Source organism: Aquarana catesbeiana, linkage group LG12 (genome assembly GCF_042186555.1).
Source record: "Aquarana catesbeiana isolate 2022-GZ linkage group LG12, ASM4218655v1, whole genome shotgun sequence".
Classification (NCBI taxonomy): domain Eukaryota; kingdom Metazoa; phylum Chordata; class Amphibia; order Anura; family Ranidae; genus Aquarana; species Aquarana catesbeiana.
The window spans coordinates 164643818-164671683 of NC_133335.1; the positions used below are offsets into that span (position 1 = coordinate 164643818).

General features: G+C 43.0%; 1 protein-coding gene across 11 annotated transcripts in view; it reads right to left on the reverse strand.

Annotated features, from left to right (window-relative positions):
* EXOC7 (exocyst complex component 7) overlaps positions 1–27866 on the reverse strand; it is a 94771-nt gene that overhangs the window by 39596 nt on the left and 27309 nt on the right. Inside the window, exons 7-15 of one of the 11 annotated variants that reach the window (XM_073606153.1) lie at positions 19252–19263; positions 17131–17223; positions 15806–15874; positions 13853–13998; positions 13606–13758; positions 10691–10789; positions 9363–9425; positions 9105–9171; positions 6607–6645 (exon numbers count right to left, since the gene is read on the reverse strand). In XM_073606153.1, the coding sequence (XP_073462254.1) occupies positions 6607–6645; positions 9105–9171; positions 9363–9425; positions 10691–10789; positions 13606–13758; positions 13853–13998; positions 15806–15874; positions 17131–17223; positions 19252–19263 (741 nt within the window). The remainder of the gene's footprint in view (positions 1–6606; positions 6646–9104; positions 9172–9362; positions 9426–10690; positions 10790–13605; positions 13759–13852; positions 13999–15805; positions 15875–17130; positions 17224–19251; positions 19264–27866) is intronic. The other 10 variants (XM_073606154.1, XM_073606147.1, XM_073606145.1 and 7 more) reach the window with 10 other exon arrangements.

The window sequence follows — 27866 nt, forward strand, 5'->3', positions numbered from 1 at the left end:
TACATCCACCAGATAGAATCTGGTAAATGTATGGACTGAAGACCAAGTTGCAGCCTTGCAGATTTGAGCCATGGAGGCTTGGTGATGCACTGCCCATGAAGCACTAACAGACCTAGAGGAGTGCGTTTTGATTTGAGAGGGTAGAAACTACCTCTTTAAACCATAAGCTAGAAAGATTACTTGTCGAATCCATTTAGAATAGTAGATTTCCATGCTGCCTGTCCTCTTTTAGGACCTTCAGGCAATACGAACAAAACATCTGTTTTCCGAATCTGAGCAGTCGTCTTGAAGTAGACTGCTCTCACCACATCAAGAGAATGTAGTGATTTTTCTTCCATAGAACAGGGTTCTGTAAAAAATGAAGATAGAATAATATCCTGGTTTAGATAAAAACGTGATACTACCTTCGGTAAAAAGTTGAGGACACCATACTACCTTATCCCTGTGAACAATAATAATATGGCTCGTTACAAGAAAAAGCAGCCAATTCTAATACCCTTCTTGCAGCAGATGTGGTTACCAGAAAAAATAGTTTCCTTGTCAAAAAAGGACCAAGAGAATATGTTGTATCGGTCCAAAAAAAGGCTGTTTTGTAATGCTGCCAAAAACTAAATTCAAGTCCCAAGAGTTCAGGGGTGACCTAACCGGGGATTAAGCCGTGTTACCCCCTGAATAAAGTTAGGAACCAAAGAAAGCAAAGCAGTTGGTCGTTGAAATAATACCGATAAGGCCGAGACCTGTCCTTAGAAAGCACTCAAGGCCAGCTTTATTTCTTACCCTATCTGCAGAAAGTCAAGGATTCTACCTTTGACCTATTTCCTGGGGTGCAATACCTGGTTTCACAACAGGAGATATATGCTTCCCAGACTCCATAATATATAAATTATGGAGGCCGGCTCCCTTGCATTAATCAAGATAGAAACCACTGAACTTGACAGCACACGTTTCTTCAGAGTGTGGGTCTCAATAGCCAAACCGTTAAATTCAGCATTTGTAAAGTAGGATGGAATACCGGACCTTGCGAAAGAAGGTCTGGCTGTGGCGGTAGGGCCCATGGGTCCCCTACTGTCATCTTTACGATCCCTGCATACCAAGATTTCCTGGGCCCCGCTGGAGGCCACAGGAATCACAGTCTTCCCTTATTGCTTGATCCTGCGAAGAAGTCGTGGACGCAGGCAGAATAGGAGGGAATGCATAAATCAGTGAGAACCAATTCCACAGGAATAGCAAGGCATCTGTTCAACATGCTAGCGGATCCTTTCTTTTTGACACAAAGTTGTTGATTTCTTTGTTGAACCTGGACTTAACAGATCTACTGTATGTCTGGGATCCCCCCATCTTTGACATATTGACAGGAAGATATTGGGGTGAAGGAACCATTTTCCCGTGAACTGCTGGCGACTCAAGTAGTCCGCCTGCCAATTTTCTAATCCTAGAATGAAGCCCGCCGATAGGCAAAGTACATTGTTTTCTGCCCAAGATAGGATAATAATTTCTGATCTGGGCCACTTCCGTGGTAACTGAAGGAAGTATTTTCCCCTTTGCAGATTTTTGGATACTAACCATAAACTGAAGCTCCGCCGTACCCAGCCTACAGTACCTGGTATTTCCAGGTGGTCCATCCGGGTGCTAACCAGGCCCAATCCTGCTTAGCCTCCAAGATCAGAAGAGATCGGGCGCTTTCAGGGTTATGTGGCCGTAGGCTTTGGAGTCAGACACATTGGGAATCTAGAGCTTGAACCCTTTGTTCCAAGCCGATAGGATAATGTTTTGCAGCAGTCTCGAATGAAACTGAGCATAAGGAACGGCCTCGAATGAAGCCACTATCTTTCCCAACAACCTCATGCAAAGTTGAATAGAAAAATTCATCTTGCTTCGAACACCTAAATCAGTTCCTTTATGGCGCTGATCTTTGCCTGGGGCAAGAATACCCTTTTCTGGGTGTACCTATGATCAGACCCAAGTATCTTAGCCCTTTTCATGGTTTTAAAGAGGATTTCTCCTAGGCTGAGAAACTGACCTAGATATTCCAGGTAGTTGAATGTGGTGACCATACTTTGGTCTAAGCGGGCTACCAACTGGACTATCAAGAATAGATCGTCCAGATAAACCATAATCGTTATACCTTGGGCCCTTAATCTGGCTAGAAGAGGGGCCAGAAGCTTTGTAAACTCTGAAGGTGCAGTAGCTAGACCGGAAAGCAGAGCTACACACTGAAAATGAAGATTTTCCACCTTGAAAAGTAGATATTACTATCTACATAGGCATATAGGCATATGAAGGTATGCATCTTTGAAGTCGACTGACGCCAGAAGTTCTCCTCCTTGTAGGATGGAGATAACTGATTGGATTGACTCTATGCGAAAAAAAGAGTGGTTATATTCAGGAATTGAATTTAGATTTTTGAGATCCAGAATGTCCATTTGGATTTAACCAAACCCCAACCTCTGCTCTTACATGGGGGCCACCATGATCACTTTTTGCCAAAAGATGGTCCAATGCTTGAGAGAAAGACTTCTTTTTCTCTGGATCCTTAGGAAGGTTTGATCTGAGAAAACGAGGAGACGGGTACTCTTGGAACTTCAGTTTGTACCTTGGAGCTATTGAGGAAGTTCCCCATTCGTCTTGACACTCTTCCTGCCAGATCCTTGAGAACTGCAGAAGAATTCCCACTATTGAGCGAGCAAGGGCGCCTCCTCAAAAGGAGGCTTCAGTATCTTGTAGGTTTCCTCCCCCAAGACCTCTTTTGTCCCTGGGGTTAACCCTGAGGATTACCTTTTGAACCTGACAGCGCATGCCGTCGTGACTGCCTGAAAGCTGATGCCCCTGGCACAGAAGGAGCTTTAAAAACGAAAATACATTTACTCCTTTTCTTAAATGGCAAAAGGGGTACTTTTTCCACTAGAATTTCTTGGATGTATTATCCAAAACACTGCAAAAGGGAGACTAGCCAGGAGCTTCTGCATGGTGCTTAGCAAAAGGCGCAAGGCCTGAAGGACAGAATCTCTCAAAGAAACTATTGCAAACATAAAACTGCCAATTCCTGGGCCTGCTGAGCACGATAACCTTGAACACCTGTTTAAACTTGTCTCTCGACAAATAAGCAATTACTGTCAGCGCAGGCTGAGACACTCAATCTGCCAGAGAAAAAAGCGTTTTTTTTGTTGTTGTTTTTTTTGTTTTTTTTTAATAGGAATTCCAACTTTTTATCCGTTGGACCCCTAAGCATTTGAGCATTGTCTGCCGGACAAGTCAAACTCTTTTTCACAGAGGATATAACAGCGTTAATTGCTAGTATACCCTACTTAGTGCATTTCCTCCACCATAGGATAAAGTGTGAAAACTTTTTAGGAGGGAAAATAATGCTTATCTGGGTGATCCTCTCAGATACAAAAAAGCTTTTCCAACAATGAATGGACAGAAAAAGGCATGCACAGCTTGAGGAGGCTTTAGCGAACCCAAACACTTAGTTAAGGGTACATAAATATGGAGCAGACCATTCAGCAAGAAATTTTACCATCAATCTTAAGATTGAAACAGCCGATTCTCCTGCATTTGACACCTCAGAAGAGGAGTCATCAGCCTCACCACGGTCCCCTGAGGGAAGTTGTCTTCTCCCGCCCCTAGTTCCTCAGTTTGATGGTCCTGGGCAATGGAAGAGAACCTACTGCATTTTGACTCATACTGGGATGCAATTAAAGTCGCTAAACTTTTTTTTTTTAAAAAACCTATCATGGCTGAGGAAAAAAAGATCTTTTTAGTAAAATAAACAGGGGCTGCAGTGTTGAAAACAGTTGCAAACATTTCATGGCCCCTATGTTCACTCTGACCAGCCACCCCCTCTCAGGGGAGGATGCCATTTGTAGAAATGAGTAGGCTTTCCAGAGCTTGAGGGAGACCCTTTTAGCTCCTTTTTTGGGGGTGTCTCAACCCCTCCTTCTGACCTTAGACTGATGCACAAAGCAGAGGTACTACCAGAAGAAATCGCATCCACTGCTTGAGCAATAGTCAGCCACTGCCACTGCTATTATTGCCCAACCTGATGCAAATAGTAAATGTGTCAAATTGGTTGGGCATTAACAGCAGTAGCAGTGAGAGTGAAGGGCATTGTGCACACTGGGTGTTTGCTTTTCTCCTCTGAACTCCAAATTGTCTGCCAGGAATGAAGCACGTAGCTTCTTTTGGTTGTTAAAACGACACTCAAAGGCAATCATGAGAAATATGCAAGTGGCCATTGTTGACCTCCTTCTGAAGATGCTAGCTTCCCTGACTGTTATGGTGACCTGGCTCAAACAATCTAAGTAAGTTATAACAAAAAAAATTATACATAATCAGAAAAGTCAGAGTTAAAGTGGAAGTCCATTCTAAAACTAAAATCCCATTATCTATAGCCACCTACTTTCTAATACTAACCTATCTAGCCCTGAAAAGAAAAAAAATCAGTAATCATACCTTTTCTGCAGGCGATTCGACTCGATCTCCAGCAGCTCTGATTCACGCTGAGCTGTCAGCCGCGGCTTCGCTATGTGGGCGGGTGCAGAGGACACTTCTGTCAATGGAAGCCCTATAGTAACTCTATCGGTGACATCACTTCCCATTCATTTCACAGCCATTGTCGGCCATGTCCTCTGCAGAGCTTCGGCCCGCTGGAGATGGGGTCAGATCGCCTGCAGAAAAGGTACGTATACAGATTTTTTCTTTTCAGGGCTAGATAGGTTAGTGTTAGAATGTTGATGGCTATAGATGCAGGGATTTTAGTTTTAGCCTGGACTTACACTTTAAGTCAGACGTTCTTCTCTAGAAACTTTTTTTCTGAGTTAGAGACTCAAAGTATTAAATCAACAGGATTGGCATAAGAATCAGGCAACTAGTATTGATAGAATGAGATACCAGTGGTTCCACAAGAATCTTGATTCAAGACATCAAGTAAAAACATCATGAAAACAGAACACTAGCAATGAAATTAGTTATAATTTTCTTAGCAGAGTTGAAGAAAAGGTGTCCAACCTCCTGGGACACTAGCAAAAAACTGAGACATGTTGGGTAGAGGAGGAGTCATTTGGGGGCTGGTTTACAACTTTTTTTCTTTCCCAGTGTGCCAACCTCCTGTCGGCAGCAGTACAGCAATATAATTCAACAATTTCTGAATTCCTGTGTCCCTCAATGTTTTTTTTTTAAGTTTTGGATAAAGTAGAGAAGGTTAAAAACACCAGCCAGGTTTGTTTGTTTTTTTGCTATCATGTATCATTAAGGAAATTTGCCTATACTTCTTGTCCCAGAGATGCAAAAGGAAGTTCCCCTCTTGGATAGCTGACCCTCACCTCCTGTTCTGGGGACAAAGCTAAAACTTTTAAACAAAGGTTACCGGTACAAAGAGAGGGGTATAGCTCCCCACTGTTATAGACACAGACAAAGATACAAAAACTGACAAATTTAACCCTTCTCTACTTTACCCAAAGCTAAAAAAAAAAAAAAAAAAAGTTTGGGCTACAGATGAACTTTAATGTATATAGTACTGATGCACTTTACTTTACAGTGATTCATAGAGAACACTTACACTAGTCCCTATCTAGTAAAATGTACTCTCTCTACGACATACTGTACACTAAAGACATACAAATAGGAGCCTATAGAAAAGAAGACTTGCAGATCAAAGATGTTCAAAATTCTAAAAAAAAAAATGTCTTTAATTTTTCTGAAACACCCACAGGACCCTTAGGCATTCTTCTGCCTACATTGGGGAAGATTTACTAAAACTGGTGCAGCTGTGCATCGTAAGCAATCATATTCTAGGTTTTATCGTCAAAGCTTAAATAAACAAGCTGAAGTTAGAAGTGGATTGGTTACTATGCACAGCGTCACCAGATTCTGGGTGCACCAGTTTTAGCAAATCTCCACCATTGTCTCTCTACACAGGCTCTCCCCTTGAGCTACTGCTCAGCTCTAACCAGGGGTGGAGGTGCAGTTTTGGATCTTCGCCTGGTCACTAAATGACCTTGTCCTGGCACTCTGTCACACCTTTCTTAGTCTTCTATTGCATATACTACCCACGCTTCTTTGGCATTGTTTGTAATATCCCCAACCTTGTCTGTTTCTAGAACAGGCACAGGCTACTTTGTGCAATGATGGATGTTATAGTATTGGGAGACGAACCAGTCAATGCACTTCACATCTTCGGTCTCCAAACCAACATATGCAGATGTGGTCAAGAAGAGGGAATATTTAGTGCTGCACATTCCTAAAAAACTGTCTTGAATTAATTAAAGCACAGTTTATTTTACCAATGACATGGAAAAGTGGAAAGCTGCATTCGGAAAATGTGTACATGATATAAAAGCAATTGTAACTGAAACCACAGAAGGTTGTATTTATTCCTAGAAAGTAAGTATATTGTGCTCATTTGAAGCCATACTTCATGGGTGAAGTTATGAAAAATAAAGACACTGGTTTAAAAGCAGAGAAGCTGGTTTTAAAAAATGGAAATGATATTTTATGCTGATGAAAGTTACTTGACTTTGTGATGATGAGATTGGAGTATCATGCTGTAACTAAACACACATTGAAAACTATGATAAGGGGAACACCTAGAAGTATTACGCTGCTTACCTCTGGGATCAATAGGAATATTGTAAGTGTCCCCAAGAACTATTGGCAGTGTAAGAGAGCAAGAAAAGAAAGAGGAGCAGGAGGGAGACAAAGGGCCAAAACAACAAGAGGAGGAACAGAATATCAGTTTACTTCAGTTAAAGAAGAATATTAAAGATACAAAGCAAAAATTACAAAAATAGATAAAGTCAGTAGACTTTAAAAGGGAAGTGAGTGGAGGAAAGCACAAGAAATGTAGTAGAAAGTGATTACAAAAAAAAAAAAAAAAAAAAAAAAAGAAGAACAAAACAGAAATGAAGATAAGACAGAACAGACACTGATAATAAAGTTTAAGAGCTGCCACAGATAGGCAGATGCCTCCTTTAAGAATATAAGATGTGAGGACCTCTGCCTATTCCCTGTAGTAGTGCTGGGACATACTGCCCTCTCTCCTGTGACACACTCAACAGGCTGAAGTGCAATACAGGCAGCACAGAGATTACCCAGAAAAATGGGGAATCACTGTTCCTGATCAAAAACGCTTCTAACACCTGGATGAAACTGCTTTCTTCTGGCCCGTGTGGTAGTTCTAATAGACCTATCTTCATTTGAGCGTTAAAGGTGTACCTGTGCCCAGACTATGAACACTAAAGTATTTACAGACTCCAAACAAGTAATAAATGCACTTGGACGGGCCCCTTTCATCTCTGTAACTACAGACATTTGGAGGAATTTGTCTTCAACGTTTACAACAGAGGCACGGAAATCGAAGCTTGTTTTCTATTACTTTTCTGTTCTACCTGTATCAGATGGTCCCCTGAGAGCTGGCCATGCTATCTGTATTTAAGATGCCTCTTTCCCCTTGCAGGGCCCTTCTGAGCCATCTAGAAGTTCATGCTTCCAGCTCTCACCTTCAGACGCTGAATGCTTCCATGAAAAGATAGCCAGGCAGCAAGCCACTCTCCTGTTTCCTGTTCCTCCTGCACTGTTCCTTAAGAATAGTCCATAATAGATGCTCAGAACATGTCCCCCTGCTCAGAAGTTCAGAGAAGTGGCATTCTGAGATCTAGAGCCGGAAGCAGTGTGCAGTTAGCTCAGAAAGTGTTTGTACAGGTGTATTCTAAGCTATCTATGTACACAGAAATGTTTAATAGGGTGCCATAAGTGTAATAATTAAAAAATCTGAGAATTTAGTACTATTTTAACATCTTTAGTCTCGGTACAGATGCACTTGACCCATGCTTTCCATTGTAAGTATGTACTATAATACTTGACCCATGCCATGTTCAGAAAGGCTGTCAAGTATAATGTTCAGGCACCAAGAGGTGCCAACATTAACTGCACAAGCTTCTAAACCCTGCTGTTACACCTGAATGCTAGGCTGTTTTGAACTTCAGCACTCCTTGATAGTGTCAAAGCTTGCCTTGCTCCTTCCCTCTCTCACACATTCCAGTTGGCCTATCACTTTGACAGGCTGCCTTACTGGCACAAAAGGAATATGCAATGCCTCTACTTTATACTTTTAAATATATCAATTTATTTTCCTGTATTACACCAGTGTATCTGGACATAAAAAAAAGACGTTAAAGAGGGATACAAAAAAGTAATAAAAGAATAAAACAGTAATGGACAATTTAAAGCAATTTATGCACCTATATCGGAGGCTGGCACTATGGGTTCAAAGCTTAATGCAGATTTAAAATTTAGACTTAAAGTGCATGTCTATCATGCACACCTCCCCATGTTTTATTCCTTTAAAAATGTTGCAATTATAGAAAAATACCTGGGGAACCTGCCAGAAATCTAGTAAGCTGCCAAGTTTATGCAGCAGTCTAAAATGCTGCAGAGAAATCCCAAGCAGTGTTGTCAGCCGTGCTTGTATTTTATCTGCTGGACTACAGAACTCCACCTATCCCCCACCTCTCTCTGTCCCTCTCCACATGCATACATTGACATCTTACCTAGCAAAACAATGCTGCTGTCTTGACTCCTATGAGCCTGCCCACACACTGTGTGTAGGAATATAGCTCTTGGGAGATGTAGTTCGGGGGGGGGGGGGGGGGGGGGGCATGTCCACATAAATAGGAACGGACCTTGGGCACCCTACTAATCCATTCTATCAGCAGCAGCCCCTGCTAGAATTATACAAGCTAGGAGATGGCATTATACAGAGTAATAAAAGTCATTTCTTGCTACAGGAACAACATAAAAAGACAAAAATATAGCTGAATATACTTTAGAAAGTGAAAAAGAGAGGTATTGGGGTAAGTTTGAGTTATGCCTATACAAATTTTTTTAAATGGTGCATACCACCACAAGACAGAGTAAAATATAACTGTAGTACCAGGTTTAAATTATAATTAATTACATTAAAAATGTGACAAGAAAACAGATAACGCACAAAAGAAGACATCTGTATGGGGAATGGTCTTGCACCAAAACGGACATCCATGTGTGGAATTGCTATTGCTAGTGGAATTTTGGAAGTTGCATAAATAAAGGATAGTAGAAGAGATTACCTTGTGAGGCCAGCATGGCTCCTGCTGTCTCCTGAAACTCAAGCAACTGTTGTAGGAAAAGGATGGCCTGTGTGAGAAACACAATTGCTGGATCATTACAGTTTTAAAATAGCACAATTAAACATGCCAATGGAAAGCAAAAAGCAGCCAGCCCATCATTTACATGAAAAAAATAAATAAAATAAGCATAGTTGTACAAGAGCACACAGCATCATTAACTGGCAAAAATATCTATTGCAAATCATAGAGGATACTTACATTACTGGTCAATTCATGCACTGTTCCATCTTTGGACATGCTATTCTCCTTATCAGGATCGTTCTGTGGGCAGAAAATTAGGCTTTAAGCCACTTGTACCTCCAAGACCACATCATACCGTACTGGTGACCCCACAATAGGGATGACACTTTTCCGCGGAAGGGAGTTTAACAAGACACATGGCCACTCATTAAAATTAGAAGAAAAGAGGTTTAACCTTAATCTATGCAGAGGGTTCTTTACTGTAAGAACGGCAAGGATGTGGAATTCCCTTCCACAGGCGGTGGTCTCAGCGGGGAGCATTGATAGTTTGAAAAAACGATTAAATAAGCACCTGAACGACCACAACATACAGAGATATACAATGTAATACTGACATATAATCACACACATAGGTACGACTTGTGTCTTTTTTCAACTTCACCTACTATGTAACTACGGTATGTACTATAATCTCTTGGTAGTGCTGCTTTCCAGGCTGACATTAGTTGTGTGAACATACAGCCTGATCTAAACATTAGATGTGTACTTGCAGACTACTGCTATGGAGCCCACAGGTTAAAGTTCCTCCAGTGGTCTCCAATCCCTTTTTTTTTTTTTTTTAAACTGTGCTGAACTCTTTTACTGTCATTGTCTAATACACTGATAGCACAGCTGCAGGAGCAGCGAGGGAGGGTAATCAATAGAAACTTCACATCAGGTCAAGGACTAAATACATATTTATATACAGGATGTCCTAGTCCACTTTTACCCTAAATATTAAAGAGGTTTTTCACTTTCATCTAAAAAGTGACCAGTCATTGAGCAGACATTTTGCTGGTTACTAGCGAATGCCTCCACCAACCATTCACCTGTTTGCAATGAGCCACTCAGCAGTTCAAAGCTGCTTGCATTTCTTTCCAGTGCAATGTATTCTGACCTCAAATGCCTTCACCTGGTATGTTAGTCAGCAGAAAGGGAAATGCACACAATTTGTTTACTTACAGCTAGAATGTGAAATACCTCTTTAAAATATTATGCCTCATGCACACTGGGTGTTTAGCCCCCATGCATGAGGCTCTGGTATTTAGCTGCGACTGGAAGGCACAGGCGCACTGTTCAGCCCCACTGCCAGCAGTCCAATCTGACAGTTGCTGTGACTGGTTGAGGCTGGATGGTGTGCCTGTGCCCTCCAGCTGCAGCTAAACACCAAAGCCAAATGCAACTGGGCTAAACGGCCAGTGTGCAAGAAGTCTTAGCAGTCTTAACTGGTGGTCTGCAGGTAATAATCTGATAGGTGTATCTTGAATCAAGAGTTTTTACTCACATGGAACCATACCCAATCTTACCTTAATACTGTCCGCAAAATCTTCCAGAGCTTTGGCTCCTGTTGTCTCTATAGAGTTTATAAGATTTGGAAGTTTGTTCTTGGTGCTAGCAGCAGTACCCTAAACGGTAAAAATAAACATGAATAATATTTAAAATGTATGTTTAGGAATCATAAGTAAATAGCGGTTTATAGTATTATTTACAGTGGGGACGGAAAGTATCAGACCCCCTTAAATTTTTCACTCTTTACTATATTGCAGCCATTTGCTAAAATCATTTAAGATAATTTTTTTCCTCATTAATGTACACACAGCACCCCATATTGACAGAAAAACACAGAATTGTTGACATTTTTGCAGATTTATTAAAAAAGAAAAACTGAAATATCACATGGTCCTAAGTATTCAGACCCTTTGCTGTGACACTCATATATTTAACTCAGGTGCTGTCCATTTTTCTTCTGATCATCCTTGAGATGGTTCTACACCGTCATTTGAGTCCAGCTGTGTTTGATTATACTGATTGGACTTGATTAGGAAAGCCACACACCTGTTTATTTAAGACCTTACAGCTCACAGTGCATGTCAGAGCAAATGAGAATCATGAGGTCAAAGGAACTGCCTGAAGAACTCAGAGACAGAATTGTGGCAAGACACAGATCTGGCCAAGGTTACAAAAAAATTTCTGCTGCACTTAAGGTTCCTAAGAGCACAGTGGCCTCCATAATGCTTAAATGGAAGATGTTTGGGACGACCAGAACCCTTCCTAGAGCTAGCCGCCTGGCCAAACTGAGCTGTCGGGAGAGAAGAGCCTTGGTGAGAGAGGTAAAGAAGAACCCAAAGATCACTGTGGCTGAGCCCCATAGATGCAGTCGGGAGATGGGAGAAAGTTCTAGAAAGTCAACCATCACTGCAGCCCTGCACCAGTCGGGGCTTTATGGCAGAGTGGCCCGACGGAAGCCTCTGCTCAGTGCAAGACGCATGAAAGCCCGCATGGAGTTTGCTAAAAAACACCTGAAGGACTCCAAGATGGTGAGAAATAAGATTCTTTGGTCTGATGAGACCAAGATAGAACTTTTTGGCTTAAATTCTAAGCGGTATGTGTGGAGAAAACCAGGCACTGCTCATCATCTGTCCAATACAGTCCCAACAGTGAAGCATGGTGGTGGCAGCATCATGCTGTGGGGGTGTTTTTGAGCTGAAGGGACAGGACGACTGGTTGCAATCGAGGGAAAGATGAATGCGGCCAAGTACAGGGATATCCTGGATGAAAACCTTCTCCAGAGTGCTCAGGACCTCAGACTGGGCCAAAGGTTCACCTTCCAACAAGACAATGACCCTAAGCACACAGCTAAAATAACGAAGGAGTGGCTTCATAACAACTCTGTGACTGTTCTTGAATAACCCAGCCAGAGCCCTGACTTAAACCCAATTGAGCATCTCTGGAGAGACCTAAAAATGGCTGTCCATCAACATTTACCATCCAACCTGACAGAACTGGAGAGGATCTGCAAGGAGGAATGGCAGAGGATCCCCACTTGTTGCATCTTTCCCAAAAAGACTCATGGCTGTATTAGATCAAAAGGGTGCTTCTAATAAATACTGAGCAAAGGATCTGAATACTTTCGACCATGTGATATTTCAGTTTTTCTTTTTAATAAATCTGCAAAAATGTCAACAATTCTGTGTTTTTCTGTCAATATGGGTTGCTGTGTGTACATTAATGGGGAAAAAAATTGAACTTAAATGATTTTAGCAAATGGCTGCAATATAACAATAAGTGAAAAATTTAAAGGGGTCTGAATACTTTCCATCCCCACTGTATGTACATTCATTTTGAATTCTAAATCACATTAAAGCCCAAATGAAATCATAGAAATAGTCATTCGGACATTGCACTAACAACCTCTACATTATTTTACTTCCACTTTCCTCTTACAGTGGTAGGACAGGGTGTCCAAATGTGACTGTGCAGTCCAACAGGCAGTGAGCACCAAAGTTAGACCCAGTGCACACAGCAATCAGTACTCAGTAAACCTGGCTGTAAACAGGTAGTTTCCCCCCCACCCCCGGACATAGTATTTTGACAGTGGTTCCTAGCGTTGTCGGAATACACTGATCAGTGGCTGAAAGCAATCGACTTCTGTTAAGCAGGGACAGCCACACACTGATCGAAATTTGGCTGGTCCCTGCTGAATCAGCAAGATTTTGATCCATCAATGGCCACCTTTCATATCTGATCAGACACAGGCCCCCTTTTCTGCAACAGGATTCTGTGTGGAGAAACTTGTAATGAGGGGTGTAATTGTTACTTCTGTTTTTTATTGTTGTATTGCTGGGGACATTCACCCTGTATTTTTGTCCCATCCCATTGGACAGAATGTCATAGGAAATATATAATTTTACCAATTTACAACAGGACAGGTGATGAGGAGAAATCTTACCATAGGGACATCTGCTACAATAACAACTATTTTAGAAAGATTGGAAAGATTTGCTCTCATGTTCTGTTGTATCTTCAGGACAGGAAATAGTGTAAATTATCCCCAGTGGGCCACAGATGTTTTTTATTTTGGTTTATAATCCTCAGTTTTTATGCCATCCATTTCCCATTTGGAAGATTTCCCTTCATATTCACAACAGTAAATGAGAGGAAATTCCTCCAAAGTTCCTCGTCAACAAAACTAGTGTCCCCATTGGAAGATTTCCCTTCTGTTTCTGTTCTGGTGACACCTCAAAATGTTTGATTTTCTTTCATTTTCACACTCGGTGACATAGATCACTGGGACAAATATAGTGAATCTTCCTATTGGGGACATAGGTGACAATAAAAACCTGACAGGTGTTCTAATCCCTCTCCACGCCATCTAAAAAGTTTTGGCTTTAGTTCTACTTTAATACTACAGGCCCATATGTTCAAAAGAGCATGACCGCACCTGCAGAACCTTGTCGAACTCGGGCTTGAGAAGTTTCAGGTGCCTTAATATGGGGAAGATGCTCAAAACAGAAGTGAAGTCATGCCTAGAGTTGGCTTTCTTTGCAGCTAAGACAATGTTTTCTCCCTCGAGCATGAGGTTATCCAGGGTCTCCTGATAGAAAATAAAAGTAGAATCAATTATATTCTATCCGTAAGATGAACAGAACTGAAATGCTGTTAGTCGTCATTCTACAGTATTAACCAACCTGGATGAGAGAATCAAAAGTCTTCTTTTGATGATGTTCAGGGATGATGTCCATAAGTAGTTGATATTCGCACTGTGCAAGTCGCACAAAAGCACTGATACAGTACACGTAAGTATCAATCTCAAGATCAAGTACATCTTCCTTCCCTAGAACAACAAGAAATGATATCTCACAGAAAAGGTTACATTATGAGCATCTACTCCCTAGATCTGCCCTTCTTAACCAGGGTTTCATGAAACCCTTTGGTTCCTCCAGAAGTAGCTAGGGGCTTCTTGAGCAATTAGGAGTGACTGCTTCCCAGTTAAAGAGGAGCTCCAGTCTCCTGTGAAAAAAAATTTAAGTCAGCAGCTACAAAAACTGTAGCTGCTGACTTTAAGAAAAAAAAAAAAAAAAAAAAACACACACACTCACCTGTCCCATTATCCAGCGGTGTACTCACCACAGCCTGGTTTCATTGGTCTCTTCTTTTCTTGGCTCCGGCATCTTAACTATGGGCACCCAGCTGTGACAACTTAAGGCTTCATAGCCGGGTGCCTACTGCGCATGCACGAGCGGCGCTATGCATCGCGAATGGTCAAGCAGTCTTCTGGGATCTGTCATGTGCCCCGGAAGACTGCAGAGGGGGAGGGAGGGAGGAGAACTTCCGATCACCTAGGTTGGAGCGGAAGTTGGAGTGGGTACCTGTCAAAATCGGGTACCTGCTCCCACCCTCCTCCCCAAAAGCTCAATTTCACAAACAGGAGTGGGGAATGAGTCCTTAAAGTGAGCTTATTCTTTTAGGTGGAGCTCCGCTGCAAGTAACCAATGACAAAAATGATCTTTTTAGCTATCTGTAAAAAGGAAATCTTCATAATGACCAAAAATATAAGGATAATAAGAATATTCTTCCTGGTGACCATCACTCTAAAGTACACAGAGTTGTAGCTATAGCAATATTAACATGGGGTTCCCTGAGACTGGAAATGCTATTTAAAAGATTCCACCATGTAAAAAGTTGAGAAAGGATGCCCTAGATCAGGGATATGCAATTAGTAGACCTCCAGCTGTTGCAGAACTACAAGTCCCATGAGGCATAGCAAGACTCTGACAGCCACAAGCATGACACCCAGAGGCAGAGGCATGATGGGACTTGTAGACTAGATGATATCCACAAAGTAACATGGCGGGGCATCATGGTGGCAATGGAGTTGGCACTTTTGTGTGGAGATACTAAGGTTCTGGATTTAATTTCCACCATAAATTCTGTAGTCAGGTGGAGCATCACGATGGCAAGGGGGTTAGGACTCTTGTCTCACAGTTCTGGGTTCTAGATTTCACTTTTACTAAAAACACCATCTGTGTTCACAGGTTCCTAATTTGTGTGTGTTAAATACTCTAGGATCAGTGGTTCTCAACCATCGGGCCATGACCCACTGCAGGACTGCAGCCTCCCTCGTTTCAGGCCTCAGGAACCAGAGAAAAATTTAAGCAGATTAAACTTAAATTTGATATCTGCATCAAGTCTATCTTTTAATGTGTTGTTTATATCCTTCTCCCATTTGGTAACATAAGAGAGGGTATTCCTGAAGAAAAAAGTTGAGGGAGGAATTATTATTAAAGAAAATAACCCCAGAGGAATGCAGACTCCCAAAGCACACACCTACTTTGCCCGTCATCTGTCAAATGCCTGAGCCTCTAACTTTCCACAAGGATTCTGGCACTGATAGGCAAAGGGTGGGCTTAATGACAGGTGAAGGTAGAACTTAACCTTGAACTGGAAATATGCCAGGCCCTCTTGTACAGACTGAGCCTGGAATCCTAGCCTGGAATCCTAGGGCAGACAGGTAGTAGCAGTTAGCACTTCAGCAGTTTTCAGTCCAGGTCAGGTTCACTTTAAGAAGACCCAACTGATAGAGTACATTGTAGTGTGCTCATTTACAAGATATCCCCACAATCTGATGAACTAGAACTCACCTAAAGGTGTCCCGTGTTTTTCTCCCATTGTCTCTCCATGGTGCCTGCTACGTGAATCTTGTTCATGACCTGATCAGTGTGGAGGGTAGGTATACTGTTATCCAATAAACTACACAGAGGCCTGGGCCACGCAGAGTAGCAATCCGGTGTCCAAAGAAAAAGGAGAGACGTGGCATGGGAGTAATAAAGGTCCCTTCACAGATAGTTACAGAGTACAATGCAGGCTATAGTCTTCCGTATGACCTTCCTATTGTTTTTATATACGGCTTTTTATGTTATTTTTCACACTGTCTAAGACATATGTCATACTATTAAAGCTGAACTCCTGGCAAATAAATAAATGTCAGAAATGCATCGCTCTGCTGAACAGGACAGCCAGGCTTGTGACCTTACTTTTTTCCTCACTCCGTTAAACAGTAAAGCTGGGTTACCTCCCTGTCCCTAGGCTGTGAATCGACAGTGAGTGACATTAAGCATCAGCATTATCATTCTGTCCCATTCCTCCTGTCAACATATTTCTGGTCAGGACATTTGCATGCTGCACACTGACTGTCCCCTGGTGCTGTCCCTCCCTCTCTGAATTCTGCTGTAGGGCATTACAAGAGGTGGATAGCAAGTCAAATTTACGTACTGATAATTGCTACATTTGAAAATACGATAAAAATGATATTCTTATTCTCCAAAAACAACCCATACAAATCCACTTCTTAATGGACCTGTATTATATATTTTTCATGAAAACATTTCTTACTGTATTTTTCTGCCTCCTTATAATGTCCTTTGTGTGCTTCTGAATCTCTCATTTTCTATCCCACTTCCATTTGTTTGGAGTAAGCAGTACAGGTTAGTTGCAGTCATATGCACTGCTCTATGCACACTAAAAATCCCATAATTCCTAGTCAATTTCGAGAGCGAGGAAGGGGGGGGGGGCTGTTGTTGTCTTATGTTCCTACATACGGTGGGAATACAGTAGAGAAAAAAAATTCATTTGTAGTTTTGAAAGGGGGCTGAGAAAAATTGAAGAAACTTTTTTAGTTAAGATTACTTACTGGAAATATTTTTACAACCAGAGTTTAATATCACTGTAACAAATACATGACTCCAGTGTTTGGTGTTTTTATACATTTGTCAGGAGTTCAGCTTTAAATCTAACTGAATTTTATTGAGCATCTTTCTTGCAAATAGAAGTGCAACTTCCTGCTTGCCAATTAACATTTTCAGAAGAGTGTAGCCTGCTTTTAAAGTCCCGCCACAAGATTCTGACCTCAGATTCAGCAAGTCACATCCCTGAAACCCCAATCAGCAATAAAGAGTTGAGCAATTACCTTCAAGGACTCCAAGATTGGCCCCTCCCTTTTTCCCATCAAGCCCGTGCTGTGAGTACTGTTTGAGAAGATTCTGAGCTTTGCGGATAGTTCCTGTCACCAAAAAGGAGAGCGAAAAAAAAAGAAGAGGGCAAGGGAAGGAAAAATATCTTGGAGAATGAGCAGGAAGACACCAAACACCAAAATGCAGGTCACCAGGTAAGTGCAGAGAAGACTGACTAACACTGTGTATTAAGGATTCCTTAGAAAAGTATTAGATAAGCATTTGAATGCCACCACGCCACAAAGAATGCTGACAAACCATCTGCAAGAATATGTTGGCATGAAAAAATAAAAACTGTGATTAACCAACTTCACAATATATAGCAAGCGTTCATATTGGAACAACAGATAATCCAGAATTGGGGACAATGTCTGTAAAAAAACTATGGTATGCACCAATGGATTACCACCGCTCCACAGTCCTGTGGACTGTACGTGTAAACTATAGCACATACAAAATTTCATTTTTATCTATTTCCAGCCAGTAGGTGGTAAAGTAGGCTTTTTTTTTTTTACAAGTTTTTAGGCATATTTTTAGCTGCTCTGTTGAAAAAAAAAAGCTGCTTACAGATCTTGAAGTCTATCTCTACCTAATTTTTTTTTAGGTTAAGATAGTTGGATAGAATAGAGAAAGATTAGGCCTTCTGTCAGATTTTACAGTTGTCTGAGGCTCTGCTGGAGATTTTCTTTCACTTTCTATTTAATAAAAAGGCTGTCCCCATGACAAAGTGAGGGGAACTCGAACAGTAACCCAATAGGTAGGTTAATGCTAGAACCTCTGTCAGCTTTTTATAGTTGCCCGTTTCCCTTGTGGCGATTTTATCTCACTTCCTCTCTGGTAGAGGTTGTCCCCAAAACAGAAAGTGAGAAAAATCCCACATAGCAATAAAACCTTACAGGTGTTTTAGCCTTTCCCCATTCTACCCAAAAGGAACTCAGCGTTATGTCTGCACTGTGTGTGTGTGTGTGTGTGTGTGTGTGTGTGTGTGTGTGTGTGTGTGTGTGTGTGTGTGTATATTTTTTTGACTTACAGAATAGTAAGTAACAAAGATGTGCATTATGGTTTCTCATGAATCCTTATTTTATCTATAAATAATAATTTTTTGCTTAATTGCACACCAACAAGTGATCCACTGCAGATTGGATTTCAGAGTGTGCTGCGGTAAGCCTATCCATAATATATAGGTATGGGGCGTGTGGGACCCAAAAATGTAAGCCCTTAGGATTCTACAGTAAAACAACAGATCCCTCATCACAGAACAACTAAAAACTTCTAGCCAGTCCCAGAAACGGTTACATACCTGAATTAATGGTATGCTTGTTAGATTGACAAGATCAAACCAGATATCTGGAGGTTCCAATATTTTGACTTGCATGTCATCTTAAAAAATTATATTGTAAATTACATTTTTAGTACGTTTATTAAATTAACAGTTTAAAATTTTCACTTGGCAGCCAAGTACAGCTGTTTCATGGGCATCTTGGAGGGTGACAGCATACTTTGTACACAGAATACACCCGAAAAGTTATTTCGATTGACAGAGGAGACCCAGGCCAACCACCTGCTAGGGTAGGGAAGAAAGAGAGAAGTTAGTCTCCCACCCACTAGCCTGGACACGCGGAGAGGCCTTAACTCTGGAAGGCTGCAGGCTGACAAAACAAGGATTATCAGGTTACGTGAATTTTTATTAAATAGCACAGTAAAGTACACCAAACAATGACATGTAAGAATATAAAAAGCATTTCTGTAGTCAGTGAGCAACAAGACACGCTGTTGGGCCCTTATGGGGCACATATTCTGCATCCAAACAAGTCAGTATGCTGTGATACTTAGCCTGTGTGGGAAATAGGTGCTAATACTTCACAACGCCTGATGCATTGCTAATATTAATATTCAGGTTAAAGAACAGATACGAAAGCAGCAATACTCAGTTTACTTAGACAAGGAAGCTGGCTTAAAGCAGCATTACACGTCTCTAGCGTGTTACAATAGACTGTGCACAGCTTCAAACATATGTGATGCATGTTTAGGGTTAATGCCAGCGCTGCTTTTAAGAAAGAAATTACTTTTTTGTTTACCTGGTATGAAGACTGCATGTCATCAGGATATACAAAAGAGGAAACAGCAAAATCAATATCTCCTGGACAATGGAACACAAAGTTCTTCCTAAATATATTGCTATGCTGGAAGTGTGGCCACTGAACATAGGGAAGTACTGCTATTATGACAGCCAATCCAAAATTAGAATGCATCAAACTACTTTAATGTGGCTGTTACAGCAAAAGCTTTGTACTAATTTAATTTAACCATAGTATGGGGAAAAGGAAAACTGCTTCTGCCTAAGCAAATCAACTAAACTTCAAACACTTACCGTAATGTACTTTTTTAAAATAACTCATATTTATTTGATTGTAATAAAAAGCCAAATACAGCTTCCTAATAACTAATAACTACCTAAAACTTTCTGGAGATACAAACATAGGTCATCAGTAACACTGCCAAATGGTAAACTAAAATGTGAAACTTTTATCGGGACATATACCTTAGGGCCAAAAGTTTGTGGACGCCTGACCATAACACCTATATAAGATTGTCGGGCATCGTGTTCCAAAACGATGCGCAATATTATGGATCTGACCCACGTTTACTGCTAGAACAGCCTCTGCTCTGGGTAAAATTTCCACAAGACTTTGGAGTGTCTGTGAAAATTTTTTAATAGGTACTGATTTTGGGAGAGAAGATCTGGCTTGCAATCAGCATTTCAGTTCATTCCAATGGTGTGAAAGAAAGATGAAAGTTGAGGTCAGGACCCTTAAAATTCTTCAAACCATATGTTGATAGAGATTTTATATATATATATATATATATATATATATATATATATATATATATATATATATATACACATACATACATACACACACACACACACATACATACACACAAGTGCACTTGGAAGTGCAGTCATTGTAGATCTGAGGGGAAGATCTGAAATAAGGGGAAGCTCTGCTGATTTTGTCATCCAATCATGTACAAGCAAAAAGTAGGATTTTTTAAAACAGCTTACCTGTAAAATCCTTTTCTTTCGAAGGACATCACGGGACACAGAGCCACAGTAATTACTGATGGGTTATATAGGTATCCCTGGTGATTGGACACTGGCACACCCTATCAGGAAGTTCAACCCCCTATATAATCCCTCCCCCTTGCAGGGATACCTCAGTTTTGTAGCCAAGCAATATAGTGTATTAGAAGAGGGGCGGGACCTCTGTGTCCCGTGATGTCCTTCGAAAGAAAAGGATTTTACAGGTAAGCTGTTTTAAAAAATCCTATTTTCTTTCTTGAACATCACGGGACACAGAGCCACAGTAATTACTGATGGGATGTCCCAGAGCAATGCTATCTGAGGGGGGGGAACCACGACCAAGTAGGGTGCAATCAGACCTGAGGACCCTGTACCGCTGCCTGCAGCACACTACGCCCAAAGGCGATATCCTCATGCCTTCTCAAATCCACCTGATAGAATCTGGTGAATGTATGAACTGAAGACCAGGTTGCGGCCTTGCAGATTTGAGCCATAGAGGCCCGGTGATGCACTGCCCAAGAAGCACCAATAGCCCTTGTGGAATGTGCCCTGATCTGAAACGGAGGAATCTTCTGTTTCAAACCGTAAGCTTGAATGATCAACTGTGGAATCCATTTAGAAATGGTAGCTTTTGACGCTGCCTGTCCTCTATTGGGACCCTCTGGCAGCACAAACAAAACATCCGTCTTGCGGATCTGAGTAGTTGCCCCTAGATAGGCCTTAACTGCTCTTACTACATCCAACGAATGTAGAGAACTCTCTTCCGGAGAACAGGGATCTGGAAAGAAGGAAGGTAGAACAATGTCTTGGTTTAAATGAAAATCAGAAACCACCTTCGGTAAAAAACTAGGATGAGGGCGTAGTACCACTCTATCCTTGTGTATAATCAAATAAGGCTCCTTACAGGAAAGAGCTGCTAATTCTGATACTCTTCTAGCAGAAGAGATGGCCACCAGAAAAATTAATTTCCTTGTCAACAAGACCAAAGGAATCTGACTTATTGGTTCAAAAGGCTGTTTCTGTAACACAGCCAGGACCAAATTCAAGTCCCAGGGGTTTAGGGGCGCTTTAACCGGAGGATTAAGACGCATCACCCCCTGCATAAAGTTTCGGACCAAAGAATGCGAAGCAAGTGGCCGCTGAAATAATACTGATAAAGCAGAAACCTGGCCCTTGATGGTACTCAAGGCCAGCTTCATCTCTAATCCCATCTGTAGAAAATCAAGGATTCTACCTATGACATATTTCCTGGGATGCCAACCTCTGGATTCACACCAGGTTATATAAGCCTTCCAGACTCTATGATAAATCATCCTGGAAGCTGGCTTCCTTGCATTAATCAAGGTAGATATGACAGGACCTGAGAGCCCACGACTCTTCAGAACGTGGGTCTCAATAGCCAAACCGTCAAATTTAGCGTTTGTAAGGCAGGATGGAACACTGGACCTTGAGATAACAGGTCTGGGCGTACCGGTAGGGTCCACGGGGAACCCACCGTCATCCTTACTATTTCTGCATACCAAGTCCTTCTGGGCCAAGCGGGGGCCACCAGAAGTACCGACTTCCTTTCCTGCCTGATCCTGCGAAGGAGTCGTGGTAGTAGCAGAATAGGCGGGAATGCGTAAATCAGTGAGAACCGATGCCACAGAATCACCAACGCATCCGTCCCGCATGCAAGAGGATCTTTTGTCCTTGCCATAAATCTGTCTATCTTTTTGTTGAATCGGGATGCAAAGAGATCTACATCTGGAACCCCCCATCTTTGGCATATGGCCCAAAAGACGTCGGGATGCAGAGACCATTCCCCTGGAAGTAACTGCTGGCGACTTAGATAGTCCGCCTGCCAATTCTCTATTCCCGGGATGAAAACTGCCGATATGCATGGCACATGCATCTCTGCCCAGACTAAGATCTGGTTCACCTCTTTTTGAGCAGCTCGGCTCCGGGTGCCTCCCTGATGATTGACATAAGCCACTGCTGTGGCATTGTCGGACTGGATCCTGACCGGACAACCCTGTAGCCTGATAGTCCAGGCTTTTAGAGCTAGATGTATCGCCCGGATCTCCAGAATGTTGATGGGTAAGGTCCTCTCTGTCTTGGACCATACCCCTTGGACCGCAGCCTGTTCCAGAACTGCTCCCCAACCTGACAGACTGGCATCTGTTGTTACCACCGTCCAGGTAACCGGTAGAAAGGATTTCCCCTTCTGCAGGTTTTCGGGTATGAGCCACCAATTGAGGCTCTGACGCACCGCATGCGACAGGTGCATCGGAAAGTCTAATGCCTGGTAGTAGCAGAATAGGCGGGAATGCGTAAATCAGTGAGAACCGATGCCACAGAATCACCAACGCATCCGTCCCGCATGCAAGAGGATCTTTTGTCCTTGCCACAAATCTGTCTATCTTTTTGTTGAATCGGGATGCAAAGAGATCTACATCTGGAACCCCCCATCTTTGGCATATGGCCCAAAAGACGTCGGGATGCAGAGACCATTCCCATGAGCCACCAATTGAGGCTCTGACGCACCGCATGCGACAGGTGCATCGGAAAGTCTAATGCCTGAACCTTCTTGTTCCAGGTCGACAGAATACTGTGTTGCAGCATTCTTGAGTGAAACTGAGCATAGGGAACTGCTTCGAATGAAGACACCATCTTCCCTAGTAGCCTCATACAAAGGCGGACTGAGGGACCCTTCTTGGTCCTTACTGTCAGAATCAGCTCTCTCAAAGCAGTGATCTTTGCCTGGGGTAGAAATATTTTCTCCTGGCTTGTATCTATAATCAGACCTAAATACTCCAGTCTTCTTACTGGTTTTAGGAAAGACTTTTCTAAGTTGAGGATCCAACCCAGGTGTTCTAGATACCTGACCGTGGTCCTCAAGTTTCCATTCAAAGAGGCTACCGACCGGTCTATCAAGAGCAGGTCGTCTAGGTATGCTATGACAGCTATACCCTGAGCCCTTAATCTGGCCAGAGGAGGAGCCAAGATCTTTGTGAACACTCGAGGTGCAGTGGCTATCCCGAAAGGCAGAGCCACAAACTGGAAATGGCGCCCTCCTACCTCGAAGCGCAGAAACTTCTGATGAGCAGGAAAAATGGGCACATGCAGATATGCATCTCTGATGTCTATTGATGCCAGAAATTCTCCTCCCTACAGGGTGGGAACTACTGTTCGAATTGATTCCATGCGGAAGGATCCTTAGGAATCAGTTCAGATCCCTTAAGTCCAAAATGGGCCTGACATCCCCATTTGGCTTTTGGACCGTAAAAAGGTTGGAATAGAAGCCCAATCCCTGGTCCTTTGCGGGAACTATCATAATGACCTCCTGCGACAAAAGTCGCTCTAACGCTAGAAGGAGCGACTGCTTCTTCTCTGGGTCTCTGGGAACATTTGATCTGAGGAACCGAGGAGAAGGGAATTCCTGAAACTCCAGCTTGTACCCTAAGGTTACCGTGGAGACTACCCATCTGTCCTGGAAGTCCTCGTGCCAGAGCTCTGAGAACTGTCGCAGTCTTCCCCCCACTCGAGTGAGCGGGGGCGCCCCCTCATGCAGAGGTCTTAGTGTTTTGCCTAGTAGGCTTCTTTCCCCAGGACTTCTTTTGTCCCTGGGGTTGACTCTTGTCTCTGGACCCCGATGGAGGCGGCCGTCGAGACTGCCTGGAGGCTGAAGCCCCCGGCGCTGGGGAAAGAGTCCGTTTGAAAGAGGGACGCTTACTCTTCTTCTTGACAGGTAAGAGAGTGCTTTTCCCACAAGAGATTCTCTTGATATAGTTATCCAAGTCCTCTCCAAACAACCTTGCACCACGAAATGGAAACCCAGCCAGTAGCTTCTTACATGGTGCTTCGGCTGACCAATTTTTCAACCATAGGATTCTACGTATATGCACCAACCCCAGTGAAAGACGGGAGGTTTGCACGATAGAATCTCTAATGGCGTCAACCACAAAGCATAAGGCCGCTGGAAGGTTAGCAAACCCCTGGGCCTGCTGTTCAGGTAATACTTTGATGACCTGCTTAACATGGTCTCTTAAGTATTGACAGACTCCAATCGCTGCTACTGCAGGTTGGGCCACTGATCCTGCTAAGGAGAAAACATCCTTCAATAGGGATTCCATCCTTTTATCTACAGGATCCCTGAGCATCTGAGCATTGTCTACAGGACAAGTCAGGCTATTATTTACGGAGGAAATGGCGGCATCAATAGCCGGTATTCCCCACATTTTAATAAACTTTTCTTCCATCGGATAAAGTGTTGAAAACTTTCTCGGCGGAAAAAAACGTTTGTCTGGGTGATCCCACTCAGAATAAATAAGCTTTTCAAGTAAAGTATGAACAGGAAAAGCATGTGCTGCTTGGAAAGGTTTCAGTGACCCCAAAGCAGAAGAGGATTCTTTAGCAGTTTCAGGTATGGGCAACTTAAATGTGGAGCGGACCAATCCAGTGAGGATCTGCACTAAGACTTTCTCCTCTTGGGAAGACGCAGAGGGTCCCTCTCCACCTGAATCCTCCGAAGAGGAATCATCCATCCCATCCCGATCCTCTGAAAGGGATTCATCTCCTTTATCCCAGAGCTCCTCTGTCTGAGGGTCTTGGGGAACAGAGGAAAGCCTAGTGCGTTTTCTTCCACTGAGTGAAGACGTAATCACGGCCATTAATCTTTCCTCTAGACCATTAATGGTTGAGGAAAAAACCTCTTGTGTAATATATACAGGGGCTGAAGTGCCAGAAGCAGGTGTAGCCCCTGACCCCGATGGCCCTCCCTGGCTAGCCGTCCCTGGCCCATCTTTAGGGGGGGAGGATGCTGCCGACAGGGGGCCCTCAGAACCTGAACGAGATCCCCTAGTGTCTCTGGTTCCTGGGGTGCTTGAACCTCTTCTACCCATAGTGCAAAGCAACAAGGTGTGAGGTATACAAATGAACACTGCCCACTGAGCGATGTAGTCTGGCTAAAAGCCTTGCTACCCAATGCTCAGTCTGGTGTTACTTCAGTAAATGCTGCCTAGGAGAATGCCTGTGTCCCACCTTACATGCGACCGTCAGCTCTGTGTCTCTCAGAAGGCTGTGTGCACCTGTACAGAGTGCCTCTAATAGCCTGCAGCTGGCCTGAGTGGGAGTCTAAGCACCTGTGCTGACGTCCCGCCCCCTCCTCTACCGCCCCCCCCCCCCTCGAGTTTTGAAAAAAACGAGCGCTTCCCGCGCTGCCGACTCTCCTGTCATGCTTCCGGAGAAAGGCTGGGGATGGGGGGGGGGGGGGGGAGGCTGGTAACAAGATCTGCCTGAACGGCTATCTTGAGAGATGGTGGCCATTAGGCCGCAGAGCCCGGGTGGTATAACCACTTTCTAGACCCCTGTGGCCACTCTCTAGCCTGGGGGGGAACATTCAAACATGAGAAATCCCCCTTTCCACCTTACCTGTTTGCAGCCTGCTTGATACGCTGGGACATAAACAGCGATTACAACACCTGAGACAGAGTCAGCATGTGTAGGTTTGTGCTCTTGGCAGCCCCCGGTGGTCACAATAGGCATAGCATGCATTTACCTTAAAGGAGAAAAGCCACTAGAACTCAAAAATTCTGTGGAATCTCCTCTTACCTTATCCAGCCGCAGGGTGCTGTTTACACAGACCCAATCTTCACCTCTCACGGTGGGCTCCGTTTGAAAAAACCGTCAGAGACTGGGGCCCCCCATCAGTAGGGGGATCCAACAGTTCTGGGACCGTAAAGCACCTCGCCAGAAATTAGGAAGTTTAAAGCCATTTTCTGATCTGCGGGGTCCAGCTCTCTAAAAAGAGAAGCATTACAGGTAAAACCTCGTTTCTTCGGACACGAGGCCCGGGTACCATTCAATTCGGCCATGAAAAGACACTTTGAATGGATTCGGTTCGCCTGGCTTGCCCCAGTATAGGATATCAGGATATTCCCTTTGGAGCTCAGCACAGGACATCTTTACACGTCCATCACCTAAGACACTGGCGTAAAAACTGAGGTATCCCTGCAAGGGGGAGGGATTATATAGGGGGTTGAACTTCCTGATAGGGTGTGCCAGTGTCCAATCACCAGTGATACCTATATAACCCATCAGTAATTACTGTGGCTCTGTGTCCTGTGATGTTCGAGAAAGAAATGCTGTTTTTTAATTTCCTTGCATGTTTCCCTCAGATCTGCAGTGACTGCACTTCCAAGTGCACTTGTAGTGCAAAGTGGATTTGCCTTTAGTAAATCAACCCCATAGAGTCCATTTAGTTCAACCAATAAACGTGGGGAAAAAAAAAAAATATACAATCCTTTTCTTTTACCATTTTCTTCCTTTCTTTTACCATATATCCTATATACACAATCCTATACCTACAGTTGATCAAGAGGAAGGAAAATAAACCCAGCAAAGCATGATCCAATTACCTTCAGCAGGGGAAAAAATTCTTGCAGTTCCCCCGAGAGGCAAATCGGATATTCCCAGAATCAACTTTTTTTTATAAAACTCTTTTTATTGAAAGAGGTACAGGACAATGACAGTTATAAAATGCGCTCAACATGAGCGAACAAAACAGTGCGGTACATCTTACAGTGCAAAAATGTCAATGTCTTTACAAGTACACTGCATTTCTCAGCATATTGATCTCGATACACATGTTATAGAAAACACCATAGAAACACTAAAGTACAATAGCCATTTCTCAAGTCTTTTATTGATATAGTTACGTGTCGGTTACAGTAAGGGCAGAAGAACACCAAGCATCCCACACTTTATTATACTTAGTTGGGCAACCCCTGTGTTCAAATATGAGTTTTTCATAGGGTAATACCCGATTCACCAACCAAAGCCATGTATGTATGTACGGAGGTGTGAGCTGGACCCATTAAAGTGGTACAGCTTTACGGGCCATAAATAAATGTCTCCAGTAGCATGGTCCTAATATGTCTTGGCCATTGCTCCTCATCGAGGACCCCCCAGCAGACACACCAGTGGGGAAATTCGTGCGCGGACAGGTGCACCTAGTGCAGGCAGGTATACTGTGCATTGCGTGCAGTCTGCCTGGGGTCAGGTATGTTTGATGTAGCATATAAAAGGTGGATATATTTATTGTTGACTGCGGGAGATACAGATAGATGGGCAGAGCATGCCTCCTCCCAATCCTCATGAGACAAATCGGGGGACAAGTTGTTGCCACTTGATGCGCACCTCCAGTGGAGCCCCACTAGTCGTGGCAGAGAGCAATAGTAGATACAGAATTGAGATAAGTCCCCTGGGGCCCTGAGATCGAAGCACTCCTATCAGTGGGTATTCAGAGAAGTCAGTGTCACGATTACAAAATTGAGTATGTAGCACATGTCGAAGTTGTAAATACCTATGAAAGGTAGATTGGGGCAATTCATATTTCCTTTGCAATCCCTCAAAAGAAGCCAATACATTTCCATCATAAATGTTGTCCAGAGAAACCATTCCCCTACGCTCCCAGAATCCAGAGTCCACAAATTGCATTAAATGGGGGAACATTGGATTGTGCCAGAGGTAGCGCCTTGTTAGTACCCTGAAAATTAGTAATTTTCTTGGTCTCCCTCAACACCGTATGGGCCAATGTCAATATTGGTATATGTCTTTCCCCCAGGG